The sequence below is a fragment of the Pimephales promelas genome, chromosome 1 (genome assembly GCF_988280905.1).
Source record: "Pimephales promelas chromosome 1, fPimPro1.hap1.1, whole genome shotgun sequence".
NCBI lineage: Eukaryota > Metazoa > Chordata > Actinopteri > Cypriniformes > Leuciscidae > Pimephales > Pimephales promelas.
The window spans coordinates 44,903,012-44,926,819 of record NC_142769.1 but is presented as its reverse complement, the minus strand read 5'-3'; the positions used below and the strand labels follow the sequence as shown (position 1 = coordinate 44,926,819).

At 36.4% G+C, this 23,808-nt stretch overlaps 1 protein-coding gene across 1 annotated transcript in view; it reads right to left on the bottom strand.

The window, feature by feature from the left end:
• Positions 1–23,808, bottom strand: part of prmt3 (protein arginine methyltransferase 3) — a 65,235-nt gene that overhangs the window by 2,180 nt on the left and 39,247 nt on the right. The window contains exons 13-15 of the mRNA XM_039659130.2: positions 23,415–23,501; positions 8,879–8,929; positions 6,678–6,765 (exon numbers count right to left, since the gene is read on the bottom strand). Coding sequence (XP_039515064.2) covers positions 6,678–6,765; positions 8,879–8,929; positions 23,415–23,501 — 226 coding nt within the window. The remainder of the gene's footprint in view (positions 1–6,677; positions 6,766–8,878; positions 8,930–23,414; positions 23,502–23,808) is intronic.

The following is a 23,808-nucleotide window of genomic DNA, read 5'->3' as shown; positions in this document are numbered from 1 at the left end:
TTGGCAACGTGTGAAAAGGAAGCGGTTGGTGCACGTTAATTAAATAAAGAAGGCAAGGCTTCTTCAAGAGCCGTCATACATCACGGTGTCATTTGCATTAAACATGCCAATGCGACCAAGGGTGACGGAGGCTGAAACGAGAAACGGACGAGACAGCGTTGATGCATTTCTTGAAGAAACGTGACTGCTGATAAACGATACAGAACCAGCATCATAGTCTAAGCCAACATTCATTTAAAGAGATAGTTCATTCAAAAATGAAATAAAGTCTCTTATCCAAAACTACGGAGTCCCTGAAGGGACTTGGTGAAAAAAAAAAAAAAAAATTAAGGAAAAAAAAATTTGCCAATGCTTTTGCGTTCCCTTACATATGTGCGTTCCCCCGAGAAACTTTAGGTTTGCTCGTAAAGTTTCTCAGGGAAAAATCTAAACATTTTCTAGAGACCGCAAAACCATTGACCTATCAATTTTCCATTATTATCATATTTCCCATCAAAATGTCCCTTTAAAGGCTCAGTACAAAACAACAATGGACATTATTGAGTTTCATTGCATAAAAAAAACTTTTTTTTTTATATCTGTGTTCTGCAGAAGAAAGAAAGTCATACAGTTTTTGAACTGATTTGGATTTGGAGTAAATAGTGATGCACCGATCATTTTCATGGCTGATTATGATTATCATTTACAAGTAAATCAGCCGATTCGTATACCTGTTGCCAATTTGTTTTGTCTATTTGTTCTATAACAGGCAAACTGTGGTGAAAATCAAGGTTTTAATGTTGTTTATACGTCTATGTGGTGTTTTAAATATGCTTTAAGACAAACCATGTTTAAATTCATGAGTCGACACCAATGCTGAGTATTTTCTTAAAACTGCAGCGAACCAAAGACAGTCTCAAAAGTCGCGGTTTGAAATCATTGGTGTTTCTGACGTCACAAACTACCTTGTCACCAATCAGATCAACGTGTGATCGTAAACGTGTGTATCTCTGAGCTGGTGTGAGTGAGTAGAGACGGGGCTCATTTACATATTCATAGAACCGTGTATACTAAATGAGGCAAGGGTGTAGAGTTATAATTGAGCAATTTCAAGGCACTACCTTAGGAAAAAAATGCTTAAATATGTCATTTTGGGGATCAAAGCGGAGTTAAGGGATACAATCAGGGTTCCAGACTGCGACCAAATTTGTCGAATATGTGACCATTTTTTGAGAATGTGCGAGTTAAAAATTTTATGTGGTCGCATATGTGCGAGTGGACGCTCGCGCAACGCTCGCGCCGTTGTATCAGCTGCTGCAGTCCGTAACTTATGCTCAAAATGAACAAGTAGGCTACATCATGAATCCATTTTCCAAAGTGTGTTTTTGGCTTATCCTGAATCTACCGTACCACTACGGTACGCGCCTATAACAAAGAACGTATATTGACAAGAAGTGAAAGCCAATAGAACGTTCCATTGCAACACCAGCGCCCGCCCAGCAGCAGCCCTACGCTTCCGCCATTTCGGGGTGAAAGCGACTCGGCAGTCATATAATATACATATATTTAGTCCAGTGCAGAGATCATTTTTAGGTTGAAATAATTAGGCTAGGTGATTATTTAACTCACAACAGTTAACTTTATAGCAGTTGCTACTTAACCGGGCTACCCCCACATAACTTAGGGAAGTTTGAGGATTTAATTCATTATATTACTCTCCACATTAAGTGTAATAGGTAAGAATAAGTGATATCAGTTCATAAAGTTATAATAACGTTTCCCGGTAGGTACACATAACGTTACTTACAAAAATAAGTTATCAATGAAATAAATTCAGCAATTGAATGTTGTACTAAAATGTAAATGTTTGAGAATAAATATATAACAGCAATAGAATAGCTTTACAGTAAAGTTTTTATATCTTATATTAATGACGCAAGACCATGTAAACAAACAAAAAACACAGCCAACGTCCAAAGTGGCAATTAGTTATAGGATAACGGACACAGCTCATCAACGATCATCATGTTTGTAGCATGATCCAGGGGATTAAAACGTCCAAAATATATTTCAGGCCTAGTGGAGTTGGTAACTAATAATAGTAGTAAAAGTGTAAAGTTGCATACAATGGAAATACTCACTAATGCAAGAAAAAACTACCTCAAAAAACGGTTATCTGTGCTGTTGTCCAGTAACTCCAGTTGGAATTTTCACCCCGATATGGCGGCCGCGCTACCGAAGCACCATCTAGTGGCTGTTACCAAAAAAGCAGAGTTTCGCCTCTTGTTCTTCTATACTCTTTGCCTATTCAGACTATTTTATCTCGGGGTCGACTCGGATGCGAAGTTGCCCAGTGCCTGCGTGACTCGCCATAGACATTAATGGAGAGAAGTACTGTAGCTCCGGCAACAGTGTTCTTCCGCAAGACACATGCAGTTTATTTATTGACGGACGTAGACTGATGGTGGAACGCGCCAATTACGGATTCACGAATTAAGGCAAATCAAAACTAAAATGTCTCACGAAGCAGCGTGCCCATTCCTACGTCTTTTCAGCACTTAGATGAGTGTAATCGCTCGACTGAGGAAAAGGAAATTATTATAAAATGCGTAAGGTAAGTTAAGGAGTGTGAGATTTGTTACAACTGTAAACTTTGATAACGAAAAATCTATATTAGGTTATTATAATACTCTAATCTTTTAAAATGTAATGCATACATTTGAATGTTTAATGATTTTTAAAAGATAGAAAGATGATGCTGATAAAGATGATAATAGATAGATAGATAGATAGATAGATAGATAGATAGATAGATAGATAGATAGATAGATAGATAGATAGATAGATAGATAGATAGACACAGATTAATTTTAATTACAGATTAAAATGACTGTCCAAAATCCATGAAAATCCTGAAATTTGGCAATGAAAATTAATATATTACAGGTATTTATGCTGCAACCCAGAAAGCTTTTGCTAGCTTTGGTCCATTAAAACCACTATTCATCAGCATGCATTGATTAATATATAATAATAATAATAATAATAATAAAAAAAGGTGCGACCAAATCAAATGCTGGTGCAACCAACTGAGAAAGTTGGTAGCACCAGTTCAACCACTGGAAACGTTAGTCTGGAGCCCTGACAATTATTGACATTAAGGACATTATTTTTGCAGCAAGAAGTTATAATGAAATATCTAAAGTTCAATCACCATAACAGTTTTCACGAAAAAATTCTTCCAGCACTAGATACAAAAGCTGCATTATAAAACTTCTCTCTCTCTCTCACTCGCACTCTACAGCTCATAACCTCGTAAATCTGAAGCCCCTGTAAAGGAGATGCATAAAACAGGCCTTTGGAATCACCAGCTCTCTACAGCGCCCCCGTCTATCAACTAATCGCACCTCCCCCTAAAGGAACCTTGCTCTGACACCTCAAGGACCTTTGCAAACAGACTGCACTTCCTGAGAGTTTAAAGTACTACACATAGCATTGCATGGTTGATTCAATAAGCAGCCTTGTTCTTAAAGTCCATTACCATAATATCGGCTTCAGAACACCTTGTCTGGACAGCAGACGTGACGTACAATGAGGGTGACCTCTTTTATTGAAGCTCAAAGGTTGGTCACGCATGACAAATTAAGCTTTTTAAGGAAACGTTCTCACCTTTTCCTTTCAATGATCGACAAAACCAACAGTCATGACAAATGGCTGCTTTAATTGATGTTGTTGCACCATCTGAGGGCGTTTCAGAGGGCGTTTTGCATTTCCGTTGAATCCTCTACCTCCCCTCTCATCACACCTCGGAAAAGTAATTACTAAACTAACACAAACAGGATAAGAATCCAAGGCAACCTGAGTGTGAGCTGACAGGGATTTTCGTTCATGCAAATGACAGCTTGCTGATTATACCACACAAAACACATTACTGTTTTTGTTTAGGAAGGAATCCAATTTCAATCCACAAGATACAAATTATGCATTAAGGTAAGTGTGAAGAATGTCAAATATAAATCCTAACATTATTTCTAAACATTGCCATCAACAAGAAAGTAGTACAGTTAAGCTATCAGATAAATAATACACTGCTTACCGGTTGTACATTTGATTTTTTTTAATGTTTTTGAAAGAGGTCTCTTCTGCTCATCAATACAGTAAAAACTGTAATATTATTACAATATATATATATATATATATATACATATATATATTAAAGTGTAATTTATTCCTGTGCTGCAAAGCTTTTCAGCATCATAACTCCAGTTTTCAGTGTCACATGATCTTTTAGAAATCATGAACCATCATGTTTACATCTTGAACTAATATGCCAATTTGAAACATTTTTTATTCTTAATGTATTGTAGAAAACAGGGTAACACTTGATTTTAAGATGATTACTAAACTATTACTATGGTAATAACGGTCACTTGTAATTAGTTTACTAACCATTGTTTTTCTCTTACTACTTTTCCCCATATCTTTTCATTCATATACGTTCTTGAGCGTATACCAGTGTTGTAGTCGAGACCACCTCACTTGAGTCCGAGTCGACACCGAGACCAGAGAGAGTCGAGTCCGAGTCAAGACCGAGTCCATAGAGAGTCGAGTCCGAGTCGAGTCCGAGACCAGAGACGGTCGAGTCCGAGTCGAGACCGAGACCAGTGAGGGTTGATTACCTAATTTACTTTTATTTACTTCGTGAAATCCTTTTTTTTTTTTTTTACTGAATTTACTTAGAGTTTAAAAAATATGATCAGTTTAGGGTAAAAAGGCCACATAGTAGGTGGTGTTAAAAGTAATTTTATTACAATTTGTCATGCGCAGTTGCGCACTAGAAAATCACCAATCACTGGGCGTGCCAATCAATTTAAAGAAATATTTTATTAACATACATTAATAATCATGAAAAATATTTTTAATTGAACTCGAGTGGACTCGGGAATAAGTCCGAGTCCTAAAAAAAAAAATGTTTGAGTACGAGTCAATTCCGAGTCCAAATGGACACGAGTCCATGACAAGACCAAGACCATTAAAATATGGCCTCGAGACCGAGTCCGAGTACTACAACACTGGCGTATACTCTAAAGCCATATGGTGCTAATCCAGAGGCAACAGGCCGTTCAAGCTAGGTGAGTGGGCATGCAAGTAAATGATAAACTATAAATAACTACACTGTAATCATTTCCATCAATCATCAAGTATCCTGGTTGCCTTAAAATTTTAAGTTCATTGAACTGGAAAAATTGAGTTAATGCAATGAAGGAGATTGATTTAATCATCGGAAACTCAAAATATGATGTTATCTGAACTACATAAATTATTTAAGTTGATTTGACAAAAGAAAAAAATGTTGTGATTACAAATCATGAAAATATTTTTTTTTTACAGTAAATCACCAGTGTGAGGGACCCTGCTTATAGATGAAGGATTTTTTGGAACAATAGCAAAATGTTCAAATATCCCATAAAATATGGCCAGTGTGCCTTCTGATTATAATCTGATGCTGATATCAGCAATGCAGAAGTAGCGTTAGCAGGCCTTCAAGTGGACGGCACTCTTATCATTGAACGGCTCCTGCAGGGACTGTTTGTGGTAATGCCTGTGGACAGCTACAGTTCGGCCACAGTCATTTATAATGTGTGCTGTATCAGAGAAACTGGCTAAAGCACCTTCATTCATCTGCGCATCAGATGACATTTCTCCAATTCCCATTATGATAAGACACACTTCATCTGTTAGCACGGCCAGGACACTGTCTCGCCATCTACGGGCATACAGAGCCTTGATCTAGGTGTAGATGCTGCGCTGCTTTAATACCTAAACATGAGGAAATATGCCTTTAAAGACATATAGGTTCTGATTTGATAGGTTTTATAGTTTTCCTCCCATTAATTGCTGAGTAGATTACGCATGCAATTCTGCAATCACTAATTTAAAAGAAATAATATAAAGACAAATAAATATCATAATAAAATGAAAATAAATAAAAGGGAAAAGTGTATATAAATCAATCACTTTCTGGCTAAAATCAATGATCCTTTTAGGGGTTTTTTTTCTTCTTTTTTTTCACACTTGTGTCCACACTGGAGTATTTAAGATTTAGTGGCTACAATAATAATAATAAAAAAATAATAATAATAAAATCTTCTCAAAATCTCCACTCCAGCTCAGTAAGCCCATTTAAAAATGTGTTAAATAATACTATTTAAAGTATAAATATATAATAATATAACAGTATAACAATAAATAATAGTATTGCCCCTGAATAATAGTAATGCACCAAAATAAATCTGTCAACAAGCCTGATGTGTTGTTTCATCTTGTAATCCTGTTGAAATGATTCTCCAGACACTATATATATATATATATATATATATCATCATTATATTTATGAACAGCAAGAACAAACTGCATGGTTTATGTGGACTGGCCCTAGAACTGCTCAATCATGTGTCTATTTCTCAATGACTGACGGATAACCCGTGTCACCGTCTAAGAATCAACTGTCAGGCTAAAGAAAGATAAGATACACCTCCCTGTGACACATTTTTTGTGTGTTCTAAAAAAAAGGTGATGGCTGCACATGTACTTGCCAGATCTCATCACAGTTTGAACACAGACACAACTACATCATGCAAACACTGGTGTGGAGACCGCTAAAACAAGTAAGAAGTATTTGTGAACAGGGTACAAACCGGTTTTGGTAGGGATAGGACTTTCCAGTAAGAACACTGTCTGTTTCCAGTGAGTCTTAGTGCAGTCTGGAGCGGTGGAGAACATGACCTAAGATTCAAAACAAAGCCGCATTAAAAACCAGTTTGTGTTAACATAAGGAAAGTGCTCTTGTTCTGCTTTTAATGCATTTTATTGTTCTGGGCCTCTGACGTGAGTTCACGAGAGCACCATGACGCATGCGTTAGAACTGAGAAGATGACGCTCATGATCATTTGATGGGAAAGTGTGAAAGGTAAGCCATCCATTTTGCGTCATTGGTAAGGCACTTTTAAGTTTTCTCGCTGATTTCTCGCGATTCGGACGTCCATGAAAAGCACACTTCAGAACCTTTTTAAACAATACATCTTCTCACTTCTCACACATGCTTCATGGCGCTCTCGTGAACTCACGTCAGAGACCCCTACGGAAGAAAATTAATAGTTGAACAAAGTCGTTATTTTTTGGGGGGTTTGCGCACAAAAAGGATTCTCGTCGCTTGATAAACTTAAAGGAGTAGTTCACTTTTAAAAAACTTTTGCTGATAATTTACTCACCCCCAAGATGTCATCCAAGATGTCCATGTCTTTCTTTCTTCAGTCGAAAAGAAATTAAGGTTTTTGATGAAAACATTCCAGGATTTTTCTCCATATAATGGACTTTACTGGTAACCAAACGATTCAAGGTCCAAAAGACAGTTTCAGTGCAAACTGCAAACTGTTCAAAGGACTTTAAATGATTCCAGACGATGAATAAGGGTCTTATCAAGTGAAACTTTTTTAAGCTCAAATGCTCGCCTTGCTCTGTTCTGTGTTCGTGACTCTCCTGTTCAAACTCGTTTATCAAAATGAACGAATCTTTTTTCATGTCATTTGGTTCATTCAACAAACGAAATGAACGAATTGACTCAGGAAAAGATTCGTTCATTTTGATAAACGAGTTCGAACAGGAGAGTCACGAACGCGCATCACAGAACAGAGCAAGGTGACCATTTGTGCTTATAAAACTTAAACTTTCTTTTTTTTTTTTTTAAATGAGCGATCGTTTCACTTGATAAGACCCTTATTCATCGTCTGGAATCATTTAAAGCCCTTCGAACAGTTTGCAGTTTGCACTGAAACTCTCTTTTGGACCTTGAACCGTTTGGTTCCCATTGAAGTCCATTATATGGAGAAAAATCCTGGAATGTTTTCACCAAAAACATTAATTTCTTTTTGACTGAAGAAAGAAAGACATGGACATCATGGATGACATGGGAGTGAGTAAATTATCAGCAAAAGTTTTTTTAAAAGTGAACTACTCCTTTAAGGTAGAGCCACTGTAGTCACTTGCACTATTTTAACGATACATTTACTAACTTTTCTGGGCCGGCAGATGAAATTACCCATCAGTCAATGAAGGAGTGAGACAGCTCTCAGATTTCATTAAACATATCTTAATTTGTGTTCCAAAGATGCACAAAAGTCTTATGAGAGTGAGAGTACTTATTGACTAACCCTTTAACCAAAAATGCTTGGTTTTGTGTGATGTTGCATCCAGGCCGATAGATGGGAGTTTAAAGTTTAAAGTATAAAAATATGTAGTGCACATTAGTTGGCAATTGTGAAAGGACAGAGGGGGAACCCCAACTCACACTATGTTGACCTTATTTAGATGGACAAACTGAGTCAAAAATACTCTCCGAATAAAATGGTACACTAAAGGGTTCTAATATGTACCATTTAGGCACTAATACACTACCAATATGTACCTTTGAGGTCCTAATATGCACTCTTTAAGTACCTTTCGAAAAGGTTGCTTGTTCAATTTAATTTCCCAGGTCAGAAAACACACTCACATAAATAGAATCAGGTCAGAGCAAACATAATTGTTGTGGTTATCCACCAGATCATTAACAGAAACTCAGATGTTGCGGTTTAAATGTCAAAAACAGGACAGAAGAACCCTAGACCCCCTTTGCTTAAACTCCCATTATCAGAACCCAGCGCACGATCGTTCTCTCAGCGGCTGATGGGTTTAGCTTATTTCATTGTATGTTCCAGTTGGCCACTGGAGGAAGGCAAATGCTTATTTCAGCATTTAGGTATGAGAGGCTGGCGATTGCATTGCGATTGCCTCGGGCCTAAAAGACGGCAAGGCGTGACCGCAATTGCTCGCTGTTAAACAGCACAGCACTATTGCTTACCTTGTTTCCGCAGCTCTTGTCGAAGAAAATGTCAAAATAGCCCACGATGGCCTGGAATGAAATATGAGAAAGAGGTAAGAACATGACATTCTGGTAATGCTCACACTTGTTTTTGGCGGCAGGAAGTAATTAGCAAATGAGGGTAAAAGGAGGCATGTTGACAAGTGATTAAAAAAAAAAGCAGTGTTGTTGAAAAGCTTCCTATGTAAAAAAAAATATATACATATATATATTTTATTTATTAAAGACTACTAATGACATTTTTTTTTTGCATTCTATACACAGTGTAAATTACACATTATTATGGAATTAAAAACGACCCTTTTTTTGTCCCAACCTGCCCCCCAATGACAGTGGAGCAACTCTATCAATCTCAGGAGCATACTTGTAGTGGCAATGATGCAGAACTAATAGCTTTTAATCCTGACGCAGCTGACAACACGAGGGTCTGCTCGCTCACACAAAGAGCACAATCAATGAGAGGAGAGAGAGAGAGAATACACTGATAAAGAGAAAACAGGGCATAAAGAGAGAGAGCTAAACAAGACAACAATAGAGGGAAAAGGAAAACACTCTAAGAGATGTTTAAAAAGAGAGGGGAGAAAAAAGCTGAGGTGACTAAATGTTAAATAAGATGTGTTTTTTTTAGTCTTTAACTAATCACATGAGGAGAATCTTCAGTCTTGTATTGTTTATAAGGCACCCTTGTGCTAAATAACCCAATCACTTTAAAATAAGGTCCCGTTCTTCGTGATCCCATGTTTCAAACTTTAGTTAGTGTGTAATGTTGTTAGAGTATAAATCTGTAAAATTATAAAGCTTAAAGTTCAATGCCAAGCGAGATATTGTATTTAACAGAAGTAGCCTACATCGAACGGCCCGTTTGGACTACATCCCTCTACTTCCTTCTTTAATGACGACAGAACAGTTTTTTGACTAATGTCCGCCCACCAGTGGTGGAATGTAACGAAGTACAAATACTTCGTTACTTTACTTAAGTACATTTTTCACGTATCTTTACTTTACTTAAGTACAATAAATAGTGCCTACTTTTTACTTTTACTTCGTTACATTTTGCAGCAATTATTATACTTTCTACTCCACTACAACTTCTGTTACATTTTCGTTACATTTTCTGATCAGTTTTTCCCCTGCCAAAACGTAATCTGACCGTCCGTTCGTTGCACGTTTGTCTCACCAGTGACGTTTGGTTGCCATAGATACAGTATATCAACCCGGTCACACTAAATGCGTCTCACACGCAGTGTTTATCGTGCAACTCATACGCGAAAATTTGTTTTTACGTGCATAGGAAACACACCATGTGTAATATATGTTTGGTTTGGTTAGGATTATGGCAAGCCAAGAGGTTCAGAATTACACCATAAATGAATCGCGTTTACTGCCAAACATATTAACATATAGTAAGGATAAGCATGATATTGCTTAATTGCAAGCTTGTTTCAGAAATGGTGACATTTTTTTCCATCATTATTGAACATCATTATGGAGTAGGCTATTAGGTTGAATGAGTTAGAATTAAATGTTTTATTAATCGTTAGAAAATAGACATTAAGATAATAAATTGTTATGCAAGTACTTTTACTTTTAATACTTAAAGTACATTTAAAATAAAGTACTTTTTACTTTTTACTTAAGTATGGTTGTCATTGTGTTACTTCTACTTTTACTAAAGTAAATATTTATCTGGGTATTTGTACTTTTACTTAAGTACTGAGATTCAGTACTTCCTCCACCACTGCCGCCCACAGGAATGCTCGCTCAACTTGCGCACTTCTTATAACTTACTGTGTTCACTCAGCTCTTACAGTGATTTTCTGAAGTAAAACTGACACTTAATCTTTTGTGTGATGTACAATAAATTTTATTAAACTCATCAGTGTATGTTTGATCATCATTCGGACCTGGTCTGAAACAGCAGACTTGTAGGCTATAAATAAATAATGGATACGTACAAGCAGATTACAAATACGTTATAATAACCGTAATTAAACTACAAAACTATACCTGTTCCATCTCTATCCAGCACTCTGACTCTGTAGGCATTATTGTCCGACTCGAAATGAACACCATTACTGAGAGTTTCTGATATTATCTTCATTCCGTGAGATGAAATTGTCCTGAGAGACTGAGCGCGAGCTCATGAAGCTCCGCCCCCTGTGCCGGCAACAGCAGCTTATTTGCATTTAAAGGGCACACACTAAAACAGCACCTTTTTCTGAGCCCCAAATTGACAATTTAAACATGCTGGTAAAAATGATCTGTTGGGTATTTTGAGCTGAAACTTCACATACACATTCTGGGGACGTCAGAGACTTATTTTACATCTTGTGAAAATGGGCATAATACGGGACCTTTAAAAATAATAATAAATAAAATCAAAGACATTTAAAAGTCTGCCCACAACTTGCACATTTACAAAATACATTACAGGACAGGAGCTAAAATAACTTGTGAAATTGTTCACTATTTTAACAGGTTTTATGAAGGTACATTTAAGACTTTTTTAATACCAACTAAAGAAATTTTAAGGGATAAATTGAAGGGAACACAATATGACAATGTTCTTTAAAGCTGCATTGTGTAATATTTAGGAGGATTTGTAGACAGAAATGCAATATAATATGCATAACTATGATTTCAGTGGGGTTTAAAGACCTTACATAATGAACCGTTGTGTTTTTATAATCTTAGAATGAGACATTTCTATCTACATACACCGCGGGTACCCTTACATTGAAATGTTTCTACAGTAGCCCTAAACGGACAAACTACTACAGAGCGCGTTTCGTCACTAAATTGTTTTTTTTGTGTGTGCAAAGAGGCTAGCTAAAGTCAGAGAAAAAAACACTGACACAATGATGAAAAGTGACAATAATATTCGCAATAACATCGTTTTACTGAAAAATAAAATAAACATAATTTCTTACTGTAATTTATCTTTGTAAACACTCTTAGAAGAAATGGTTCTATTTAGAACCAGAAATGGTTCCATCCCCCGCTTCATATATGGAACTCCTATATAGAACCATTTTTTTGGTAAAAGGTTCTATTGGCCAAGTACGGAACCCCGGGGTTCTATATAGAACCCAGAGGAACCCTTTTTTAATAGTGTATAGAACCTTTTAGGGGTTCCAAATACATAGCGCTGATAGAACCTTTTAAGGTTCTATATAGAACCTTTTCTTCGAAGAGTGAAGAAACCTCATTGATAAACTGGCTACTCTCTGCTGTCTCAGACGATGACATCTTTTCTTGTCGACCACCGTAACTTCTGTTGGTTGCATTTCGCAACCTCACCACTAGATGTCACTTAAAATTACACACTGCACCTTTAAATGTAAAAGTTTAGGGAAAAACACTGAGCTGTATTAGAAACACTCCAGAGTTTGAAAATATAATGTCCATCTCCATCTGATATCCATTACTTTAATTCATTTTTACAAACAAGATTTTTAAATCAAGACACATTTACTTGAATTGGTAAAATACATAAATATGAAGTCTTGTTTTCTGGGAAACAGTAAAAAAGTGGGTTTATGATTAAAACAAGAACAAATGTCTCACTTCATTTTATAAGCATTTTTCAAGACATTTTACTTTTGCATCTCAAGTAAATGTTTTTTGATTTAACGATGTTTAGATATTTGTGTTGGAAAACAGAACAAAAGTACCAAGGAAGATATACATTTTTTTTTGCAATGCATGCACATTTTAATGTTTGTGTAAGGGTGAATTAAGACTTTTTAAGACCTGCAGAAACCCTGTTCATGGTTGCTTCATTAAGAAAGTTAATTATAAATGTACTTTCCGTCCCATGCTGCTTTAGAAAATCTTAAATGCGTAGACAGATAAACAGCAACACATTATAAAAATCTAACACAATTCTCAAATCCAAGCAAATCACTTTTTATAGGAAACGACAGTTGAGAGCAAGAGACGTCACTCAGGGTGTGATAGAAAAAAAGTCAGGTCAGTGCAATTATGGATTGTAATGAACATTTATCAGACATTATATGGAGCAATAATTACCAAATCAAGCTAATTGCTTATTGAATTTGTTAGGAAGAGTGGATTTGCGAGTAATTTGCCACGCCAGAGATGAACTTTGACAACAGCTCATAAATATGATTGATTGGGGATATGCGTCATGACTTTCTCTTTTGATGACTCACATTGTTTACAAGTATAATATTTCCCAGGATGCAACCGTTTTTAAATACAATTAGCAAACCATAGAAATACTCTCATTTATATTTCTAGTGTTCATTTAGTCATGAAGTTTTGTCATTTTAGAGAGGATTTCCCTGAATGAAAGGCAGAGTAGTGTCACGGCATACACCTTCACACACACACACACACACACACACACACAAGTCACCCTGTGAACTCCCAGGGGACACTGCAGTGATAATGTGAGCCATTCTGCCTGAAGTATCCTAGGGACCTTGTGTGGAGAAATAGAGCTCTGGCTCAATGCCTGTGTGTCTCTCTCCCTCCCATCTATTAATCCTTCTCTTTCTTCTGTTAAAACAGCTTTAAGAGGACAAAGCCACAGCAACATAATCAAGGGTTTAGTAGCACATCCACAAAGGACTTGTGTTCTCCATTATCCCTTCATATGGGCTTATTTTTCAATAGGCTAAAAAAAACTATTATCCATTTTAAACAGTATTAAATACATAAAACCATAAAAATGAATATATATATATATATATATATATATATAGGTTTATATATTCAGGTTAAATGGGACACTTTTTGCCATTGTGATGACTAGGAAAAAGTGTCCCAATCAATCTGAATTCACCCCTATATATATATATATATATATATATATATATATATTTTATAATTATAATTATTTTGTATATATAAATACACACACATGCATGTATATTTTAAGAAAAAAATATTAGTTATACATAAAATATTTATATTTATATATAATATAAATTATATAAATCAATATACAGTATATACATGAAAATGTTTATTAAATATATACAAGCAAGTGTGTGTATTTATATACATAAAATAATTATACACAGTGCACCCACATATATTACGTAAACACAAACTTTTATTTTGGGTGCGATTAATCGTTTGACAGCCCTAATATATATAGGATATATATATGGTATGGGTAACACACACACACACACGTATATATATATATATATATATATATATATATATATATATATACACACATACACACACAGTTACTGTAAAGTTGTTTGTAGAGATATCATTGGCATTGTTTAACATAGTTAAAAAGATTCAAGCATTTCCCAAAATTATTTCTATAATTAATCCTAATTGGTATAATACACCTATGATTGCCATCTTCTTACTTTCCATAAATCTGAGAGTCAGTTTTTTTAAAACAACAAAGCGCAGCATCTCCAAACCACTCTCCTTTAAATGGGTTCATCCTTATTGTCAGCGTAAATTGCCCAGAAATGTCAACAGACACTGGGACCCGACAAAACAGGACGCGCACTGAAAACACGGGGGTCAGAGCCAAGTAACTCCCTGCCAGAAATCAACCCCCCGTTAACGCACTGCAAAGGAGCAAGAGCAGACACAAAAGCTTGTGTAGCGTGGGGAAAAGGGGGACAAGCGGTGGAAACGGAGTCTTTTTATTCTCATCAAAGTGTTCAGCCTTCACACCCGGGGAACGTCTGAGATAAGTGATGTGCGCGAGCTGTTTCCCGGCCCAGGAGGCGGCGCACGGCACAGCTCAGCGACTACCTGGAGAACAGGTCCGGGGAAAATTAATAATTATCATCATCGCTAACACCAACGGGGAGCAATTCATCATCAAGCCCTTTCCAGCGCTATCATGTCGGAGCAGAGCGTGGTGCAGCCAGATACAATTATGCGGCGAGCTGCGGAGGAGGGAGAGCTAATGCGCTTTTGATGGGGTTTATTCACGCGTGCGAGGCGTCACACTCGACCACCTCGAGTTCTCCAACCCCCCCACCCCCCAATCCACCCGGCGTCTCCCCTCATTCTGTGCACAACACCACCACGAAATTCCCATTCCCGCAATTCTGCTTTTCCCACAGTGTTCGACGTTCCGCCGCACTGGAAACGAATACACAGCGTTTAATTAGAAGGGAAGGACATTACTGCAGAAATACACACAGTCACCTACACTTGAGTACAGACGGAGGCAGAAATGCTAGAAAAAGTGGTTTCATTAGTTAAAACAGAAAGAAAAAAAAACGAGATCTCCTTCTCTTCTATTTAGGGTATGATCGCAACACTTTTAGTTTTGGTTCAAAAATAGCACTAATTATTATGAGTAATTATAAAATAGACTTCACTAATTCAGGTAATAAGTGGCAAAAATGTAGCCTCCCATTAAACAGTTATCAACAGCATTAATGAATAATGGAGGACATGACCATTTATGTGAGCATTTAACATTTGAAATGATGGTTTTGGGGCTGTAGAGACATTTTCTTCATGTACAAATATATAAGAATAATATTTTACTTGAAATAGACCATCCAGACAATAAAATGTACTGTAAGATCCAGGGCTGGATTAGCTATATTTGGGCACATGATCTACAGTGATTCTACAGTGATTTGTATGTACAATAGACTTACATTAGAGTAATTATAGTCTCCCTTACAGAGTAAAACACAATCATTCATGCAACAGATTAATCTATGAGCACATTAAAATGCAGAACAACTGTATTTATCATGTAGGGTGAATTCAGGTTAACTGGGACACCTTTTTCACAGTCATTTCAATGGCAAAAAAAAGTGTGCCAAATCGACCTGAATTCACCCCTACATGTGAATTTGTAAGAAGTACAGTGTAGAGTTAAAGGAGTAGTTCACTTTTGAAAAAACTTTTTGCTAGTAATTTACTCACCCCCATGTCATCCAATATGTCCATGTCTTTCTTTCTTCAGTCGAAAAGAAATTAAGGTTTTTGATGAAAACATTCCAGCATTTTTGTCCATATAATGGACTTCAATGGGAACCAAACGGTTCAAGGTCCAAAAGACAGTTTCAGTGCAAACTGTTCAAGGGGCTTTAAACGATTTCAGACGATGAATAAGGGTCTTATCAAGCGAAACGATCGCTCATTTAAAAAGCTGAAAAGCATTTACAATTCTTTTTCCGAGTCAATTCATTCGTTTCACTCGTTGAATGAACCAAATGACTCGTAAAAAGATTCGTTCATTTTAATGAACGTGTTTGAACAGGAGAGTCACAAACATGCGTCACAGAACAGAGCAAGGCGAGCATTTGTGCTTATAAACCTTAAACTTTCTTATTTATTTATTAAATGAGCGATCATTTCGCTTGATAAGAGCCTTATTCATCATCTGAAACCGTTTAAAGCCCTTTGAACAGTTTGCACTGAAACTGTCTTTTGGACCTTGAACCGTTTGGTTCCCAATGAAGTCCATTATAAGAAGAAAAATGCTGGAATGTTTTCATCAAAAACCTTAATTTCTTTTCGACTGAAGAAAGAAAGGCATGGACATCTTTGTCCATCTTTGTCATGAAGCAGCTTTCTCTAAAATCTTAAAAAAAACATCTCAATGATATATATTTTAAACCGCCTTGTACACACTGTTCTGTTCAAACAAGTTAGCTTGGATGTTTTATCATGCAAATGAAAAGACATAATGTGCCTACCAGAGCAACGGGAACAAAATGGAGTAAGAATTGTTTGTATTCACACTTACTTCCCTGCTGATAAACTAACAAGCGTGTACAGTAGCAATCTTATGATTGTTTTGTGGCCCTTTTTCTTATAAGAAAGTTAAAAATATGCTTGATTGGATTCCGGGCGAAATAAGGCATTTGCTAAAAAAACGAATACTACTACGGAGGTCAAGAATTGAGGAAAAAATTGTACATTCAAACTTAAATGTTCAAAGGATGTGGTGTGACCAAATGAACATTTGTGAAGTAACACACTGCTTTCCAATCATCTACCCTGAAACTCCATTGACCTGATTTTACCCAAGCAGTTTCAGCTCCCTATAGCCCAGGGATCTGACCACATCTAAAGCTGTCCCGCTGTCAGCATCTAGCCATGTTCACTTACTGGAAATGTCACGTCAGCCATAAAAAAAATGCAAGACGGGTGAATTTTATGATGCCAATGTGCTTTTTAACACGAACAAAATGCATGATAACTATGAAAGATAACTATAACGATAAATATGGCGTCCACACCAGCAGACAACATCTGTTAATTGTAGTGCGCACTGCAGTTTTACCGTCCGCCACTTTAAATGCTCAAGCTCTTTAAAACAGGATCGATCCTGATTGACTCTCAATATTTTTATCGTTCATCAGCTGGAGAAAAAGTGATTCCAACGATTTTGTTCTCTGAGCCGTTAAAGAAACACTCCGAATTTTTTGGACTTTAGCTTATTCACTGTATCCCCCACCGCTAGCCTAGCTTAGCACAAAGACTGGATGTAAATGGCTACAGCTAGCATACTAATCCTAATAAGTGACAAAATAACGCAAACATTTTCCCATTTACATGTGATTTGTATGGTCACAGTGTGTACAAATCAAAAGGTCATGTGAGACACAGCCATCTTTTAACCATATAAATATTGGGAACTATATTCTCAGAAAGCAGCACTGCTACTTGGGCGGAGTGATAACTGCAGCACCTGAGACGCACCGTGGTGAGGAGCAGAGAGTTCGTTCAGAGTTGGAGTGATAGAGTCAGCAATTACTAGTAATTCATTAATTATTGAAATTTAAAGTATCTTTCCTAATATATATATATATATATATATATATATTAGTGTTGTCAAAAAACTCGGTACTTCGGTACCAAGTCGGTACTAAAAAAAAAAAAATGTTACGGTACCAGCTTTTCTAGGTACCGAATACCAGGTTAATCCAGTTCTAGACGCGCTGTCTGAAAGGTGCACAGTTGCATCCTTTTCATAACGCTGATATGGTTCTCTCTCTCCGAATCCACTTGTTGACACGAATGGAGGAAAGAGCCACATATGGAAATATTTTGGATTAGGCTAATGTCACGTTGCCATAAGAGGCCGATTACATGCAAATTCGCAATTTCAAATATAGGCGTGAGGCAAGCGCGCTCATAATAAAAACTCGTTGCATAGCAACGACAGACGCCGCGTGAGAGCAAGCGCTTTGAAAAGAATAAGCACGGTGCAAAAATATAATAAGAAAAAACACGCGCGATATGTGAACGGCCTCTAAAGTGCTTTCGGGGTAGTTTTACGAGTACATGAGCACAGTAGTATCCACCCGACACCAGAGTACTGGTATTAGTATGCATCCCTATTTATGTCATTTAATGTCAGGGCCAGTTCTAGGCGTATTCTTGCCTTTATAACTCAGCAGTTTTAAAAAGCCTTTTCAAAATTAAATATGAATGCAGTTTTAGATTAAATAAAAAAACAGTCAAATCAAATAAAACATGTTTTTTCTCCTGTATAGTTTGGTAACGCTACAATAAGATACCATTTATCAACATTAGCTACTTCACATCAACACATTGTGTGAACAATATATTTTTACAACATTAATTAATGTTTGTAAATGTTATTTAATAGAAACACTTGATTGTTCATGTTTGTTCACTTCATTCATTGTGCATTAAATAAATGTTAACGGATTAGAACTTTACAAACAACTTTAAAAATGTGTTAGTGTATTGTTTATTTTAGGTCATTTTATCTAATTTTTTTCTAAAGTGTTTATAATACAAATGTACAGTTTCCATACTTGTAACCGTGATAAACTCTTAAATATATGTAAATTTAAACTAAGCTTTGGTACCGAAATTGGTACCGAGAACCGTGAATTTTTACTGGTATTGGTACTGAATACTGAAATTTTGGTACCGTGACAACACTAATATATATATATATATATATATTTTTTTTTTTTTTAATGTAATTTATTCCAGTGATACAAAGCTGAATTTTCAGCATCATTACTCCAGTCTTCAGTGTTACATGATCATACAGAAATCAATCTAATATGATGATTTGCTGCTAATGAAACATTTCTGATTATTATCAATGTTGAAAACAGTTGTGCTGCTTAATATTTCTGTTAACACTCTTAGAAGAAATGGTTCCATCCCCCACTTCATATATGGAACTCCAAAATGGTTCTATTGGCCAAGTATGGAACCCCAGGGTTCTCTATAGAACCCAGAGGAACCCTTTTTTAAGAGTGTATAGAACCTTTTAGGGGTTCCAAATATGTAGCGCTGATAGAACCTTTTCTTCTAAGAATGTGATATATTTTATTTCATGATTGTAATCAAAAGAACAGCATTTATTTGAAATATCTATATTTTTGTAGCAATATAAAGTCCCGTCATAAATTCCGATTACAAGTTAAACACATTAGGACTTGCTAATTCGTATAGCTTCTATAACCATTGCTTTGTCTCCACTGATATTTTACAAATACAGAGAAAACAAGCATTATCCCTACTTATTTCTCCCCCGTATACGATCATTACCAGTATTGCTCTAGTCACAGCTTGATGTAACATGAAGTGTCCTTAAGGCAAATCACCACTGATGCAAACATTATGCACAACCATCTTGAGATGCGCTTCGACTGCAGTGCATAAGATGTGCCATGAACATTTTATACCTCAAATACAAGCTGTTGGTCCTCAATGTTAGCTGCGTAATTCTAGCAAACCGAGCATACGTTTTGTCACATGACCACATATTTAGAAATATCCCATCATACAAAGCTGCTTGGTATAGAAAGATGTATGTTATTTCCATATAAAAAATAACCGTATGGTTGTTTTAGCAAATTTTCAATGCATATTTTAAATCATTTTAAGTCATATTGAGGCCCCTTTGAAAGTTTGGTTGAGAACCATTCCAAGAAATATATCCTAAATCTGAAATATCATTTCAGTTAGTTAGTTTTACCTCCAGCTTATTTTTTAAATCCAATAAGTAGACAAAAGAACAGTATTGACGTGGCACAGCTTACCCCACTCTTCCCTATTACTTGGGCCAAATTTTCAAACGTGAGCTTAAAGATACATATTGTATGCGCCAAAATGAATCTTACACATTAAGAAGTGACAAATTTTTTTTTCCTGGAGGGAGGTAAAAGAGAAAGCAAGAGAGATACAGAGAGAGAGAGGAGAGACTGTCGTCCCTGTGGACAACGTGAGTCGAGGACCAGTGCAACTGTAGAGCGAGCGTTATTTGTCTTCCGCCGGCCGAGCACGAGAGCGCAGGGTAGCGCTGTTCATTTAATGCAAGGTTAGGCAGCCTGATGTGATGAATGGACTGTCGGCGGGAGAATAAGTCCATGCACTCAATCATGGGGACGACAGCATTTTCCCTCCGTTTTTGGGGTGCCTCCATAATTACATGACAAAGCAGCGCAAAACAGGGCGCTGAATCCCATCTATGACGATAAACTGAATTTTTTTCAGGATATGTAAAACTTGAAGATTGGTTTAACCTGCCTTTGATCTAAAAATAGAAATGTTTGAACGAGGAGGAAATCAGGATGTGCTTTTCCATTACTGGAGAACAGCAGAAAAATGAGACGATGTTTACAAACTCCATTAAATCCAGACTAACTCTGAGAGGGGAAGGGAGATACTAATATAGTATTGATTAATCCATAAAAGCTATAACAAAGAAGCAGGAACAATAATGCTGGGACAAAACTGGGAGACAAAAGAAAAATTACACTTGAAATTTCCATCTCTCACCAACTCTCACTTTTCACTGACAAATACACACACACACATACTCCAGAACATACTACCAGAAAATAAACTCCTGACATGAATTGTGACCTAGCCAAACAATATCGGTTGAAAACAAACAAACATGAAACATAGAACTGAAAGTTAAGACATTATTTAATCACCTTTAAGTCATTCTGAACTGGAAAAAGAAGAAACTTTCAAGAATGTTCACGCTGCTTTGCTTCCTATAAAAACTGTTCAAAATCCCTGCAAAAAACAACACTATTAACCCACTACTAAAAGTAAAAATCATCCAAAATTACCATCCAAATAACGACATTGGCTTTCACGTGTCATCACCGGACACATTGCACCAGTTCGATTAAGCAGCATGGACATTAAGATGATTTTCCATGACTATCGACATATGACTGTAGAGTATTTGGAATATACAGTACTGTTTAAAAGTTTGGGGTTGGTAAGATTGTTTTAAGGATTTTGAAAGAAGTGTTTTATGCTCACTAAGGCTGCTTTTATTTGATTTCAATTTTTATTATATTTTAACCAATTTATTCCTGTGATGACAAAACTGATTTTCAGCATCATTACGCCAGTCTTAAAGGATTAGTTGACTTTTGAAAAAACTTTTGCTGATAATTTACTCACCCCCATGTCATCCAAGATGTCCATGTCTTTCTTTCCTCAGTCGAAAAGAAATTAAGGTTTTTGATGAAAACATTCCAGGATTTTTCTCCATATAATGGACTTCAATGGGAACCGGATGGTTCAAGTATCAAAAGACGGTTAATAACTGTTTCAGATGCAGCTTTAAATGTCTTTAAACGATATCAGACGATGAATAAGGGTCTTATCATGCGAAACGATCGGTTATTTCAAAACTTATTCCAAAAATGTAACTTTTATAAGGACAAATGCTAGCCTTGCTATATTTTCTGAGGCGCGTTTGCAACGTCACGTAATACGTAATTACGTTCAAAAGGTCACGGGCGACGTAGCCGGGAAGTACAGAATCAAAATCGTCCGACATCGTTGTTTTTCCTTTTAATTCCTTTTTTTGTAAACGGTGTTTGAGTTAGTTTGCACGTTCAACCTATGCGTTCAACTTGTAAACACTGACTCTGTACTTTCGGCTACGTCGCCCGTGACCTTTTGAACGTAATTACGTAATACGTGACGTTGCAAACGCGCCTCAGAAAATAGAGCAAGGCTAGCATTTGTCCTTATAAAAGTTACATTTTTGGAATAAGTTTTGAAATAACCGAATCGTTTCGCATGATAAGACCCTTATTCATCGTCTGATATCGTTTAAAGACATTTGAAGCTGCATCTGAAACAGTTATTAACCGTCTTTTGATACTTGAACCATCCGGTTCCCATTGAAGTCCATTATATGGAGAAAAATCCTGGAATGTTTTCATCAAAAACCTAAATTTCTTTTCGACTGAGGAAAGAAAGACATGGACATCTTGGATGACATGGGGGTGAGTAAATTATCAGCAAAAGTTTTTTCAAAAGTCAACTAATCCTTTAAGTCACATGATCCTCCAGAAATAATTTGAATATGCTAATTTGGTGCGCAAGAAATATTTCTGATTATCATCAATGTTGAAAATAATTGTGATGTTTAATATTTTTGTTAAAACCATGACTCTTGATTAAAACTTTTGATCAATTTAAAGTAATACGATCTACTGCTATGGAAGTTTAATGGTGTTTTATGGCCTTTTTGGAGCTTGACAGACATGGCCACAATGGATAATTATGATGAACGAATCAAAATGAAATGAATCTTTTCATGAGTCAATTCGTTCATTTCGTTCATTGAATGAACCAAATGACACGAAAAAAGATTTATTCATTTTGATGAACGAGTTCGAACAGGAGAGTCACGAACGCGCATCACAGAACAGAGCAAGGCGAGCATAAAACTTAAACTTTTTTTTTTTTTTTAAATGAGCGATCGTTTCGCTAGCCTAGATAAGACCTTTATTCATTGTCTGGTGTCGTTTAAAGCCCTTTGAAGCTGCACTTAAATTTGGACCTTGAACCGTTTGGTTCCCATTGAAGTCCATTATATGGAAAAAAATCCTGAAATGTTTTCATCAAAAACCTTAATTTCTTTTCAACTGAAGAAAGAAAGACACGGACATCTTGGATGACATGGGGGTGAGTAAATTATCAGCAAAAGTTTTTTTAAAAGTGAACTACTCCTTTAAGAGATATAACCAGTTTAGATAGGAAGGATCTCAACCTGACTAGCAGAAGACGTTACTATAGTTTTACCCATTAATAGACACGATACTTCCAGCACAGCTACAACAACTATAATGAAATGGTGTATTGACTCAATTCAAATTTAGTTAAGTTTGAAAAAAAATAGATAAAGAGTGCACCTGTAAATAGGACAAGAGCTGCATGGCTCTTTTTTATAATTTACCTTTTTTGTTTTACAGTACTAGAATGACAAGTGTGAGAGAAATATCCCTTTAAAACCCTCTCAGTCTAATTGACCTCACACATGGAGTCATGCAGTTATATCTAGGCCATGAAATAAAGTAAAACCTTTCACTGGGTGTCATTACCTTCACCTGTCCATCAAACCAGACTGATGTCTGAGCTACCGGACCCATCCCAGACATCTCGCCACCACTAATTAATCTTCACACCTGACAACCATGATTAGCTCTGAAGATTGAAGTGTGTGTAAGGCAGTCAATAATCACTGTTGTGGACGAGTCTGTTTGTGTGTGTTGGATCTACTCACTGTACAGAATGTGCCGGCCGTTATCTTCAGAGTGAAGCCTACAGTGAAATCCAGCTCAGAAACAGTCACAGTGCCACAGTCGATAGTCTAGAGAGGGAAAAACATGAACAAAACTTCTTATATAAAGTAACAGAGATGACTAAAAAGTTGGAAGCAGTAGAGGTCACAAATAGTCTTCTTGGAGAGCTAGCACTGGATATCAATAGACATTCAAGACCATTTTAGACACACTTTTCGTTGATGAATTGTATGACCTAAACTCAATCTCAACATAAGGGCACATGATACAGTGATTTGAATAAGTTTGGACACCCATGCTAAAGTTGCCTAAAAAGAGGAATAAAAAATCATCTTTTTGGTATTGATCTTAATGCCTTAATTAGAAAAATGAGGG